This window comes from Tiliqua scincoides, chromosome 6, assembly GCF_035046505.1.
Source record: "Tiliqua scincoides isolate rTilSci1 chromosome 6, rTilSci1.hap2, whole genome shotgun sequence".
NCBI lineage: Eukaryota > Metazoa > Chordata > Lepidosauria > Squamata > Scincidae > Tiliqua > Tiliqua scincoides.
In genome coordinates this window covers 60556748-60571331 of record NC_089826.1, presented here as the reverse complement: position 1 = coordinate 60571331, position 14584 = coordinate 60556748, and the positions used below count along the sequence as shown (strand labels likewise).

The 14584-nt window shown below is 41.1% G+C and overlaps 1 protein-coding gene across 32 annotated transcripts in view; it reads left to right on the top strand.

Moving 5' to 3' along the window:
* SORBS2 (sorbin and SH3 domain containing 2) overlaps positions 1-14584 on the top strand; it is a 327753-nt gene that overhangs the window by 195649 nt on the left and 117520 nt on the right. For all 32 annotated transcript variants that reach the window (XR_010794646.1, XM_066631534.1, XM_066631529.1 and 29 more), the window contains one exon: positions 12437-12486. Coding sequence is in view for 30 of the 32 variants with exons in the window: in XM_066631534.1 (XP_066487631.1) it covers positions 12477-12486 (10 nt within the window). In the remaining 2 variants the exon portion in view is untranslated. The remainder of the gene's footprint in view (positions 1-12436; positions 12487-14584) is intronic.

Here is a 14584-nt window from a genome sequence, read left to right as displayed (position 1 = left end):
ATCACCTCAAGTACTACTGGTGGTGCCCATACCACTGGTTGAGAAATACAGGTCTAATCTGTTTTATAACTCGGCATTAAAATACACGTTTTGAGGGAAGCCTCAGATAAACCTGTATCATAAAATTGTATGAGACTGACTTACAGTACTTAACAGAATATTAATCTAGGTAAGACTAAAACTGAATTCTTAAAATGAATGCAATATACATGTGTCTCATCAAAGATTGATAAAATCATAATAAAATGTCAACTGTATATATTTTGTTCAGTATCTGAATAGAAATGGGAGATACTAATAAGGCTGATAGGAATTGTGTCTTGGAAATTTATACATACAGTAGATAGATGTATAGATTTCTAAGGCTATCTTGCCTTGTCAAAAAATTAAGGATTTTGTGCTGGTTGTAAAGTTATAGAGTGATCAGAAGATCATGTTTGTATTTCAGCTCAAGCTATGCTGCTTGTGATCCCAGCAGATTAGACACAGACTCTCTACCACTGGCTCTCTACCACTAAAGATACTGGCTGCAGACTATTCCAGTCAGGAAGCCTGCATAACAGCCCATAATCCTCTTAGCCTGGCAAGTGAAGTGATGCAGTACAACCTGATGCTACCAGCAAAAATGAAGACTCATGGCCTGCTAACTTCTTCAGTCCAGGCAGCTCCATTGATGGGGGAGGCCACCAGATTGCTGGCTTCAAGTTTTCTGTCTCTGGCTTGCCTATCGGTCCTTAAATTACAATAGGGGAAAAGCTAGGGAATCCTTTAATGACATCCATAAACCCTGTTCCCTGACTCTAGTTTTCGATCAATCTGGGCACTCTGCTTTTGTTTTCCAAAAGCAGTAGCTAAAAGTGCTGTGTTAAGGGATGAACCTCCTCTGTCACCCTTCCATTCAAATACTGCTGCCTACTGCAAGATACTGTATCTCTGCCTTTGGCCTCTGTTTTTCTTGATTTTCATGTCTGTGTACAAAACACAAATGATACTTGCACTTAGAACTCCAGCAGCAACCTGTGTTTCTAAGATATTGCTACTTAATAAGCTGGAATTACTTTCTATAATTTGAAGGTTGTGTATTTGATAGCAGGTTATCACAGTATTTTTACATTTCAGTGTTTATCATTGCATATAAATGCGTACCACCCCATACTAAATCTTTGAGACTATACAAGGTAAAAATATAAACAAATTAAACAATGAAGCAGCTTAAAGTAAAATTTGAGTATGATTGCAGAAAAGGATAATCAGCAGTTAAATTGTGGTAATAACTTCCAACATCTAGGGTAAAATGCGCTACTGGGATAAATGCAGAACTGCGGGCTATATTTCTCCAGAGTCATGTTAGTGGGAAACAGTTACCTTCAAATTCTACCACTTGTTCCATTTCCAGTCTTTAGACTTCTGTGTATAGATTCATTTGAGTTTTTCAGTCTCCTAGAATAGTTTCTTTGTTCAGAAGGATTGCACCCCTGGTTTCTCACACTGGCTCCCATCTCATTTGAGCTAGTAAATTTCATTTTATTGATTTTTTTCCCCCTAGACTTTGGTAGATCTCCATATATCATTATTCCTACTGGTATTAGCAGATTTGCTTTAGTTTGATACGTTCTGCTTTTCAATACTGAAATATTGCTACAACAGATTCTTGAGCATTAATTAAAAGAGCAATCCCATGAATGCATACTCAAAAGGCAGCCTGTGGAGTTCATCAGGATGTACCCCCGGCTATGGCTATATAGGATTGCAATGTAAACTGTATACTGGAAGAAAATCTTTACAACATTTACTGATCATTAATTACAAAAACTTTTAAAGGGTTCTAGTGAGAAAAAGATGGGTCTGAGCAAGGGTAGGAAAATAAGTTAAGAACGTTTATATACTATTTTTCAACAGACAAGTTCACAAAGCAGTTTACCTAGCTAAATGAATGAACCCCTGTCCCCAGATAGCTCACAGTCTAAAAAAAAGGTGTAAAAGAAACACCAGCACTGGAAAAGACTCTATACTGGGGTGGCTAGGGACAGTTGCTCTTCCAGTGCTAAATACGAGGCCACCACTTTAAAGTTCTCTTTGTCCAGTTAGTAGAGGCAATGGTGGATTGTTTCAACATTCAAGCTTAAAATCTAAATACATCTTGAAAGGTTTTTAGGTTTACTAAGTTGCCGCAGTTGAACACAGGTAGCTAGTTCTGACTGTTCCCAATCATGTGAGTTTTTCAGCCCTGCCAAGTTTAATTTTCTTGGTCATGTTTACTTTGACTATTTATAGGAGGCCAAATAGCAACTATTTTGCTTTAAATAGTGACAAGGCTTGTAGGACTATATTAGGCTATAAAGCCAGGACACAACATTGTGTGTACAAGTTGGGTGAACATGAGAAGCAAGGTCAGTCAGTGACTTTTTTGTAGAAGAAAATTGTAAGCCTTGTCACAGTTGTCACTGTACAGATGTGAAGTTAGGTCATTAGGCAGCACTGTGAGTGTTTAGGGCACCGCACAGGTTTTCAGTAGAACAGATTGCCCTGACATGTTGTACGATGCTAATAATAATACATGGAGCAGCTCTTAGTGTGTGATAGCATGTATAGCTCCATCATTAAGGAGTATAATTTTTATATATACTGTATATATAAAAACATTGTGTTGCTGCTTCTAAATTCTTTGTTCTCTTTCAGACTGTGTCCCACTGGCAGAGTAATCCTGCTAAACTGGTTCTTGGCAGTAGGCATTATGTGCTCCCTTTGAGAACTAGGCATAGGGCAAAGCAACATTTTTGAGAATTGTTTGTGTCTAGTTCAGAGTTTGAATGACACAGAGGCAGGCTGGCATGCTTGAGTTTCACTCAGCAACTGATTATACAGTCTGATTCCTTTTGGTATTGAAGAATTTAGCACTACAACGCAAAGGAACTGTTTGACTAAGACCTTGACAAATCCTGTTCATTTCTTAGAAAGCCCTTGAGTTGGTTTGTGACACTAAACTTTTTCTGTCATGTGATATCAATTTCTACAAAAATGTTCAGAGTAAGAACAGATTCTGGTACAGATCCCCTGTGGCAGTGTTTCTCAAACCGTGGGCAGGACCCAAGCCAATTTCAGGTGGGTCACCATCCATTTCAATATTAGATTTTTAATATATTAGATTGGGGTGTCCAAAGTTTTTGGCAGGAGGGCCACATCATCTCTCTGACACTGTCGGGGGCCGGGGGGAAAAAAGAATTAATTTACATTTAAAATTTGAATAAATTTACATAAGTTTACATAATTGAATATATTAAAGATGAACTTATATGAATGAATGAAGGTCTTGCAATAGCTCAAGGCCTATAAAGTGCTTTCAGAGCTTGGGTTTTTACTATAATATCTTGGTGTGCCTTGAAGCACTGAGGTATTTTACTGCTTTAGGGGTATATCTGATGCTCAGTATGATGACAATGAGTCCCCACTGTTTGGTTGGGAGAGTGAGGACAGGGGCTTCTGAATTTTGAACACACTTGCAGCATTTCTAGAATGCAGTATGATGTCATAGATGTGATATCAAGGGAGGGGCATACCTGGTAACATTGACTGCCTTCCAAGACCAGCTAAAATGTATGACCCCTCTTTTTAGCGCGGCTGACAGTGTCTAGGTTCAGACATGCTAATCAACTGTTCAGACATGATTAGGGTTCCTATCATAAGCCTCAAGTCCATGTGCATCTTTCTCCTTAGTTTTATATACAAACCTGTGCTTAGAACAACCTAAGGTTTGCCAGGTTTGTCTGCAGTGACAAATCTCAGTTTGTGTTAAACCTGGAATGGAAGCTACAAGTTGCTTCACCTTGTGTGCGAAAGGGAGGAAGGAGTGCAAGAGCTCAAGGCTTGCGGTAGTAAAACTAAACCATTGTTTAATTGTAGCTGGACATGACAACTGAAGCGAACCTGTTAAGCGACACAGTATAAGAAATGTTTTTTTAACATGATAATACCAAATCAGACCATTGATTTAACTTACCTGGAACTATCTACTCAAAATAGTAGCTCTCCAGGTTCTCAGACAGAGGCCTCCCCAAGCCCAGATATCAGACCTCCTTTTTACTGTCAGTTGGACTTGGTTCTTTCTGTATGAAAAGCAGTTGCTCAATGTAGCAGCATGATGCTATGCTACTGCACTGGCAGTACCCAGCTTTCAAAACAGGATACTACATGTTGTACATTGTTACAGTCTGTACTAAATCTATATTGGCCACTGCAACACTCTATAAATTGACAGTAAGCCAATTTTGTTTTAAAAACCTAGGATGGCAGAGTTATCTAAATCTGGAAAGTGATTACTAATGCTATATTATTTTAATTGGGGGGGGGGAGGGAATTGAGGAATGTGTCTATTGGGAATGAACACAAATGAAACTGAAAAAGGACCCCTTGTCTACCTTCTGCATTTTTAAGAGTGTGTGTTTACCCTTCCTTTTGTAGCTGCTTAATTGACAGTTGGTACATATCTTCATTTGGGATGTACCAGATCTTTCTGACATAGTATGTCCACTAAAAATTGTCTTTATCCTGTAAAAATAAAGTATGAACTTTGTTAATAAAGCAAGAGGCTACGTGCAAGAATTAAGGCTGTCCAATTAATTTTGTATAATGACAGCATGCATGGGAGCATAAAGAAGCCAGAAAACATAAAGCAGTTTTTTTGGCAGTGAATGTATGGCAATGTATTTATTCAAAAGTTCTTTTCTTCCCATTCAATTTTGAAACCATAATAAAATTGTGTGTACCATCCTAAAATCCCCAAATGAATGGCTAAGTAAACATTAATTTGTTGGGCTTGGAATATAAAAGGAACCTTTTTATTCACTTCACTGTAAAGGGCTGCCTTTGCACTTGCAAAAACAACCCATAAAATGCATGTATTATGCTGTCAGTGTGTGTCACTTCCTTGACTTTTCCAGCCTGACATTCGCACATGGTTTATTTTTCAGGAAAATGAGAAAATCCACCTAAAAGTCAGGGTTTGCCACTTGGGATTTCAGTACAAAAGGTCAAGGATCAAATTGTTACCTTTTAGCACACAGCTGCTCAAATAACTTTGTACTAAGATACACTGTCCTTTTAAAGTGAAAAGAAACATGCCTCTCAAAGTCTGCTTCTCCATGCAGTAGCTTGAAGTGAGCTCTGTTACATAAACACATTTTATGGCAGTTAGAAGAAAATGGGAAAATCTTTTACATACCATAATCTTGGAGTTTCATAAATTATACATCGTAGTTCATTCCAGTGAATCAGCAAATTAATTCTGAATCTGGAGTGTAGCATGTTTTGCAGTTACTTGGTGGGAGTCAGGGAAAGCTCAAACCACAGACTTGTTTCTTAATTCTTTGTGCATGCATATACCTGTATATTCTTCTGTGTCTACAAATATAGATGTGAGCAATATCCTATATTTGGCAAAGCCCCATCTCCTCCATAGATACTTACTCAATGGTTTTAGAGATAAAATCAGCATGTCCAGCATGTGTCAGACTTTTAAAAGTGGCACATCCAGAGAAGGTGTGCTCATTACAATGAAAGATATTTGTAAGATGTGACTCCAAGCTTTATTTTGCATACAAATCACCAATAATGATTTATTTCAGTAGGGTTTGTGTGACCTGGCTTTAGGAAATGTACAGATTACAAGCTGTGTTTGCTCCCATGTCCTTTTTCTGCACAATTCATCTCCCATCTGACTCCTCAGTTTTACACCCAAAGGACCAAGTCCTTTCCCAGCACTCTGGCTTTTCCTTCTATGTGACTTTCCCATCCTTTGCACTTGTATTTCTAACTTGCATTTTGCAGCTTTATTTCTCATTTCTCATTTCACTCTATCCTGGAGGTTTCTACATGACAGCATGGCACATCTCTATTTGTCAAGCTTTTTTCATTTCTCTTTCCAGCTAATGATTATTCAGCTTTGTCTTTTGCTGTTCTGCTTAGTCACCATCTTAAGAGTCCTGTCATCATTAGAGGTTCATCAACAATAGAACTCAAACTGGATCATAGCAAGGGAGTGATACTATCTGTGTTTACAAATACAAAATGCAAACACTGCAGTCTGTCCCAATAGTACTCTATGAGAGCAACTTTAGCTTAGTAGCTAAGAAACGGAGCTACAAATCCTTTCAACAGAGCCTGCATGCCTATCTGTTGGGCACGCACTCATGCTGCTCAAAGATTCTGCTGAACACACACAGAGATCAGGGACAGGCTAGAAGGTCCAATCCTGTCCCTCCTATACTGATTCATGGAAAACTGAAATGTCTTCTGAAAAGGACAGTGCTGAATGTACTGTGGCAGAGTCCTACAGCATGGTTCTTGTGGTTCATTGAGTGTACTGCTGCCATTGGTTCTGAGGTTTCAGGGACACCTCATCTGGCCCAAGCCCAGATTTACCAAACCTTGATGCCACTTCTGTGGAAAGGTCATGTGTGTTGTTACCTTGGACAGTGCCAGATACTTGTCTGAATCTGTCCTCTAGATCAGGGGTCTCCAAACTTTTTGGCCAGAGGTCTACGTCAAATATCTGGCATGGTGTGGAGGGCCGGAAAAAATTTAAATATAAAATTTAAATAAATAAATTAGAGATGGAACTTAGATGAGTGAATAAATGAATAAATGGGCTCATTCATTCAACCCCTCTGGCCCTCAGAACATCCTCCAGACACAATCAGAGCACAGTTCTGGTCATGCTCAGTTGAGTGGGCCAGAGGCTTTCAGGGGACAAGAGGTTGGCTTGCTGCCAACAGTTGATTGGACAAGAGGTTGGCTTGACAAGAAAGAGGCTTGCTGCAAACAGTTGGACAAACAGTTGGACAAACAGTTGATTGGACAAGAGGTTGGCTTGACAAGAAAGAGGCTTGCTGCAGGCCACATCTGGCCCCTGGGCCGGGGTTTAGAGACCCCTGCTCTAGATCTATCTAGAAGTCTGCTTTTTCTTATTCACTTGAAAGCCTTAGACCAGTGATGGGCAAGCTAAGCTAGTGAGTAGGCCATATGAGTGACCAGTCAGCCGCTGTATTGAAATTGAACATGTTCATCGTGTGTCATTGCTTTATATGATGTCTTATTAGTAATACAGGTAGGAAAATAACTATGTGGATAGAGACCAGCGGAATCTTGGCAAGTCTGTGTTTGGACAACAGTAAACAAAATGTCTTATGGGTCATGCATGAAGCCCCATGGGCTGCGTGTGGGCCACAAGTTGCCCACCACTGCCTTAAAACTCTGACAGGCTCAACATCACCAAAAGTGAACTAGGGCCTTGAAGCCTTGTAGCTTTCAACATTCCTTTTCAGGAGGAATTGTTCCCTCTCTGTTCCCCTTACTAGCTCCTCACATGGCTCCATGGGAACGAGGGGAGGGTTGGCCTGAACTGTGCAAGAAGAGGTGCAGTAAAGTCTGCCAGAACCCCATGTCTCAGCTCAATTTTATTGCCTACAAGTTGTCAATGACATTGTGGCTATCTTTTGTCACATCATCTTTATAGTGGAGCCCAACATGTCCTTTACTATAGATTCTTATAATTATACAATTAGCAGAAAATGTATTGTGTATTGCTTTAGCTGAGCTAAGTAGAGTTTATATAAACAAATCAAAGTTCTCAGGAAAAAAAATGTTGACATCCTTCTGTACAAAGAGTTCTTTACTCAGCACGTCTTTGCTAAAGCTCTGTGTGTAGTGTTGCTTTTATAGCCTGTTTTGATGGTGCCACCATTTGTTCAGCTCCCAGCCATGAAAACAGTTTAAATTGCTGTCTCCTCTAGCAGCGAGAAAACATTCTTGGAATCTAATGCTTTCAGGAATAATTTGTGACTGTTAAGGAAACCAGTGTTATAATCAAAGACATTTGATTGAAACAGAACAAAGCAGATTGGATTCATTTTAAACTTTAAATCATCTGGATAATTCCAGGGGGCCAATTTGGTAATATTTTCCCTATTAGTAGAATAAAAAGGAATTTTATTTGCCATTCCCTGGATTCCTAGAATTGCCCTTTTCTTTGTTATTCACCTTGTATGACCTTTCTTGTTTTCTGGAAAGAGAACTAACTTTTTGATGTTGGCAAGGAGATAGAAGTTTCTTGAGTTAGGAACAATCTTCTTGACTGTCATTGGGCATTTTGTTATTGGACATTTTGGAGTTTTTTTTTCTTTTTAGCATTTAGTATTTCTTGCTATCAATATAGAAAACTAGGGCTACCATCCTATACAAAGAGTTACCTGAGAGCAGTTCCTATTGAACTCAATGACATTCACAGGGCTGCTGCAGGTCATATTCCTTTTAAGCAAGAGCTTTCTGTGGCTTCCTCTGCTCATTGTCTCCTCTGACCTCTTTTCCTTCCTTCAAAAGGAGCATCGCAGAGTCCACAGACTTCCTTTCTTCCTCTCTCTTCCTATGTTTGAGAGAGATTTAAAAGACTGAGAGCCCAATCCTGAGCTCTTACCACCAGTCCTCTACCGGTGCTGAGTGTCAAAAACGTGCTGGTCCAGCACCGGTGCTAGCTTAGCGCCAGCTGGCACTGGAATAGCGCCAGTGGACTGCCGCTGCTCCACCACTCCACGACCGCCCAAATTGCTGGGCAGAAGAGAGGTAGGTGGGGGCAGGGAAGGCAGGTAGGAGGCATTCTGGGGCAATGGGAAGAGGGGAGAAGATGGGGAGGAGGCGTGCTGGGGAGGGCGTGGGGCAGGAGAGAGATAGGACTGGAGGAGCTCTGATCCTCCGCATCCAGAGCCTCCGGGTCCGACACAGAGGCACTTGATTCTACAGCAGCCCAAGGGTTGCCACAGAACTGAGTAGTCTCATTGTGGGGCTACTTGCCTTACCCAGGGGAAGGGGACAAAAGTCCCCTTCCCCCAAGAAGCTGCCGGTGGATGCCCTGTTGTGTGCAGGATGCTGGGCATTGGTCTTGTCCCACAAGGACACCAGGATGCAGGTCTCTTGTTGTCTTTGCGCTTCCTGAGACATTTGGTGGGCCACTGTGAGATACAGGAGACTGGACTAGAGGGGCCTATAACCTGATCCAGCAGGGCTGTTCTTATGAATTCTTTAAAAAAATAAATCTGATCCAACAATGTATTCTCTGTGCCTCCAGAAATACTGCAGGATAATCTCCAAGTATGAGTTAAGCAGAAGTGGAATACGCTTCACAAAGACATTCAAAACAAGACATCACAAAGACATTCTGTCGGTCTGCTGGTTCAAGACTGAAGACCTATCTAGTTCAGTATCCTGTTCCCCACAGTGGCCCCCCAGCTGCTTTTGGGAAGCCACAAGCAGGACAAAAAGGCAGACTTCTTTCTTGCCATACATTACCTGCAACTGGCATTCAAAGGCATATGGTACATAGCCATCATGACTAATAGCCATTGATAGACCTGTCTTCTGTGAATGTGTCCAATATTCTTTTAAAGTTCCATGCTAGTGGCCATCACCACATCTTGTGACAACAAATCTCTTGCTAATCTGTTTCATTAGATGACTAAGGCCCAAATCCTAACCAATTTTTCAGCACTGACACTACGTGCCAATGGGGCATATGCTGCATCCTGCAGTTAGGTGGCAGTCACGGAGGCCTTCTTAAGGTAAGGGAATGTTTGTTCCCTTACCTTGGAGTTGCATTGCCTTGGTGCTGGCAAGTTGTTTAGAATTGTGCCCCTAGTATCATATGAAAGGAAGTTCTCGTTCACCATACCATGCATAACTTTATAAGTCTCGTATCCCAATCCTATGCATGTCTACACAAAAGTAATTCCCAAAAGTTAATGGAGCTCACTCCCTGATAAGTGGATAGAATTGCAGCTTCAGTCTTGTCCCTCCTTAATCGCCTTTTCCCCCAAGCTAAAAAGCCCCAATGTTGTAGCTTTTCATTATTTAACCTCTATCTTTCCCTTGGCCTCTGTCCTGCCCACAGGGTGAGGTTCCTGTTCTGAGGGCTGGGGGATTACTTTGATGTCCTTTCCCCCCCAATAAGTATCTTAACTCTCACAGTTTGCTTGTCCTTTAATGTCCGTGTATATGATATGAGGTAAGGATAATCCATTTTCTCCCCCCCCCTTCTTGCATTGCATGTCTTCTCCTAATTATAGTGAGGGCCTTCTGTGTCCCAGCCACTTGCTGTGTGGGTTGCTGCACTCTACAAGCAGCACTCTCCAGCTTTCTCCATGGCCCACTGGCTCTGTGTCTCCTGAAACTTGCTGCCAGCCTGTATCTGGGTTCCCTTCTTTACTGGACCCTACTTTGCTGTCTCCACACTCGATGATAGTTCTCTTCTCTCCTTTCCCCAGCTCCAGTCACTTTCTATCTCACTGATCCTCCCACTGGCTTCAGATCCCCTTGTTGCCTGCAGCTGCCCTTCTGTTCAGGGTCTTGCTCCCTTACCTTGCCCCAGCTCATTCCCTTTCTCTGGTCCTGCTCTGCACAGTATCCCTTCCTCTGACATTGCTCCACTTTGCTTCTCTCTCTTGCTTCATCCCATTATAGGGCAGGAGGTCTGGTCTAGAGGGTAGAGCCTCCGTTTGCCTGAAGATAACATCCGAAGGTCGCCAGTTCGAGGCCACCAGCACCGTGAATGGCGAGACCTTGAAGCAGCTGACAAGCCTAGCCAAGTTATGCTGAGTTATTCCACCTGCTCTTTGGCTGCTGTCAGCCTGTGTGGGAGGAAAATGGAGGCCAGAATGTGATACCAGATCATAAAAGAGCCATCTGAAATGTTGTGGTTCTTGAAAGACAGAACCTTCTTCAATTGTAAAAATCCCTATTGGGATTTAGTATTGCCTGCCTATGTAAACGGCCTTGAATTAAAGTCTGAGGAGAAATCTAACGACCAAGAAAGGCGATATATAAATACCTGTATTATTATTATTATTATTATTATTATTATTATTATTATTATTATTATTATTATTATTATGCTGCAGCAGCCATTTCGGCACCGTGGCAGTCCCGGAGCAAAGGGCAGCTCAGGATTGGGCTGTCAGTTGCAAGATGACAGCTCAAGACATTTACCCATAATCCTCATAACATGAATGAATATTCTGTAAATTCAACAGTTCTGGAACTGTTAGCAAAGAGCACTGACAGTATGTATTTATGTTGTTGCTTCTGTTGCCATCTACATGCATGGCACTGAACAGTGAAAAAGAAGACAGGTCTCTACCTGAGAGGCTTACAATCTAAAATAGATACAGAGGAGACAGTAAAGAGAAGAGAGTGGTGCTAGAGAAGATTTTTTTATTTTAAAAATTTTTAAAAATTTATTTATTAAAATAAAATTTAAATTTTATTTTAAAAATTTGGCAGCTTTCCCCGCCAAAGCAAATGCCCAAAGCAGCTTACCAAATGTTATAAAACAACACGTAAAGAAATAAAAGCATGCAATAAACATACAAAAGTAGAACATACAAAATAAAAGCAGTTGAGGCAGCAGTTCAGTTTAAACAATATAACTAGGAGTGAAAACAGCATCTGTGGACAAAAAATGGGGGATGGGAAATAATATGGATTTATTTCACTTGCTTTATTTGCAGTATGTTCAGGGGGCTAAGAGGTGGTGCTGAAGCTTTCATGGAAAAACTGAAGGTTTCACAGGTCTTAAAGGAATTATTATTACTATTGCAACAACTTATTCCAAAGAGCCTGATACCGATAGGCTGAGAGAAACCAGAAGCAACACACTTCCTTCAAATCCCAGTTCCTACTCAAAGTGATAGGGGGATGGAGGTAGAAGCCTTGTCAACAACTGCGATATAATCGATGGCACTTACCTGGTTTCCTGACCTGCTCTGGCACTTGATGTGATAAACACAGTCACAACTTAGGTAGTTTATCAGTCTTAAGATAGCATCACTCCATCTCCTTTTTGGTTGCTATTTCATTTCTTGCTTCCTCTTTATTTGTGTATTTGTTTTTTGTTTTGAATGCCATGGAGTGTCAACTCCTCAAGTGGAATACCACAGATTCTGAAGTCCTTCCAACTTCCTGGATGAATGTATTTATAATTTGCTTTCAGTGCATGTTAAGCATTTGGCAGGCTCTGTTGGGGGCCTGATTCAGCAGTCATTGTGCTCAGTGTTTTCTGCTGCATAGAAATCAATTGTGCCAGTACAAATAACCACTTCAGACTAACCAGATCCAGAAAGCAACATGAGCACTTTGAAACCAAACTTGCTAAAACCCACATGATGTTTTTCGCAAAAATATGTTTCTCCCCTCAACATGTTCACTGATGGGAGGGACGGGGAGAAATGTTAATTTAGGAAACTAATATATTATTCTTTCTTAATACCTGATCCAAATACAGCAAATATTGATACATATTGAAATATTGTCTCCCCTATTGCCCCAAAATGCATTGTTTCTGTACTTTATTTTATTGACATGTGATATAGTAATAGATCATTTTTGTTTTCTACAGGAAAACTGAAGATTTCAGAAGCAGATCTCCCAGAGTCAAAATGAATACAGGTATGCAGCTTCTACGAGGCATGCTGGAGGCAGGGAGTGTGAAGTTTTTCTTGAAGCAAATGTTTCTGATTTAAGGCAGTAGTATCCTAAATTGCTTCACATAGGATCTTTAAAACACGTGTATATGTGTACATGAATGTTCTGTGTCTGTCTAGGCTTGTGACTGTATGTTTAAATACATGCGTTTATATAAATATATGTATACATGCATGTTTTATTTCAATATGTATTCAGGTATTTAGTGAAATATATTGAAGTTCAGTACACATATATAGAGTCTTAACACAAGACAAGCATGCATAAGGAGCTGTGTTTCAGATGTACTTTTTGGTTCTAAAATAGATCTGTTGTTGCTTATTCACCCTGCTTAAAATTAGTATGTTTATTAGTATGGTGTCCATCTGCCCCCAGATGGAAGAGAAGGATATGTCACTCACTCTGAGTGAGAGAGACAGACTCTTTCCCTCTGGAATGCACAGATAATTCTTAGGAAGGGTCAGTCTAAATTACACAGAACTTTGTACGGGATCCAGAAACAGAAAGAAGAATCTCTCCTTTCCACTGCTTCTGAGAGTCTCAAATCCCTGGTGTGAAGTGAAAGACTGACTCATTCTCTCCCCAGAATCTTTTGCTTGTGCCAGAGAACTTGGAGAGGAGCAGAATTGGTAGCAATCACAAATAATGACCAATTACCAAGGCCAGCCAAAATGTTTGAACCTTGAAAATAACTAACTTTCACTTCAACCTAATTTATGTAGTGGATGAGGTTTGTACTGCTTTTGAAATTACCCTGGCACCCCCCCCCCCCCGCAATAAAGCACAGGAGACAGAGGCTTGGGATATAATTGTTTTATTGAATACAAACAGACCTGCAGCAGGGGGAAACCTAATTATAACCCTCTAGACATGCTGGCCTAATACATGGGGGAAACTGCACAGGCTGTCTGTCTCCCCCGATTCCCAAACAAGTATCACTACCTGACTCAAGGCATCACCCAGTCTGAGGACTGGGTGATCCTATTACTGCCAACCCTGGAGGGTTGAGGCAGCTGGTCTGCAAGAACCCACAGAGGCCAAGCCATGCATTGGTGATTGCCAGACCAGTCAAGGAACAAGTCAGCCAGCCTTTCCAACCCAGACAAGCATTGTAAGAGCTGTCCTGACCTATTTCTTGACCTTATTTACCTCAGGAAGTATGCAAGTCCAACTCCTGCCTACCCAAGCAGCATATCACCTGCCAGAACAGGGAAAACTCACACTACAGCCTGCCTCCACAAGACAGTTTGGGGTAGGCAAAAAAACTGCCACCCAAAGGCCAATCAAAGTGACAACAAAAAATTCCCACCCGGCTCCCAAAGGAGGCAACCAGCTAATCTTGATAAACTGATAAAAGGGCAGGCAGGTGGGGCTCAAAAGACACTCAGGACTGAGCTGGCTGGAGTGCTCTCCCAAGTGTCCAGTGCCAATCCACTGCCTAGAACTTCCCACCTCTGCAACCCAGTGCAGGGAGGGGCTGGGTAAAGGGCGCTGGGGCTCAAGAAGCCCCAACGCAATTATAGTCAAATATGGAGCACAATTCACTGAAGTTATGCACTTTGAAGGACTGAATCTGCTGTTGCAAAACTGGTGTGTACTCAGTAATATAAGAGCATAGAAATTTCAAAAAAAAATGAAAAGAACCACATAAAAAGAACCACATCAGTATCTGGGCCTGTATGCAGTGGTGGAGGTTTCCACTAGATCCTGCCCCCTCCCATGCAATTTCTGTAGTCCTAGACTACTAGGAATATTTTGGATGAAGCCAATATATTACCAAGAACGGTACTTAGAAGCCATTATTGTCAATATTAACCACATGCTTAAATCTCTCCCATGGAAATTGATAGCGTTTATTTTGGGTTAGATCATGCTATTGCTTAAGCTGTACATTATTGAAGGGAAATTTTCCAGTTCTCATAGATCTACTTCATCCTATAGAGATTATTCCAGTCTTGAAATTATAGATTGGAAGGGCTCAAAGGGATGGTCCAAATATATCCTCTGGCTGCAGATAAGTATCCAGTCATACTCCTTCCTGTCCCAGATCTGACAACTCAGT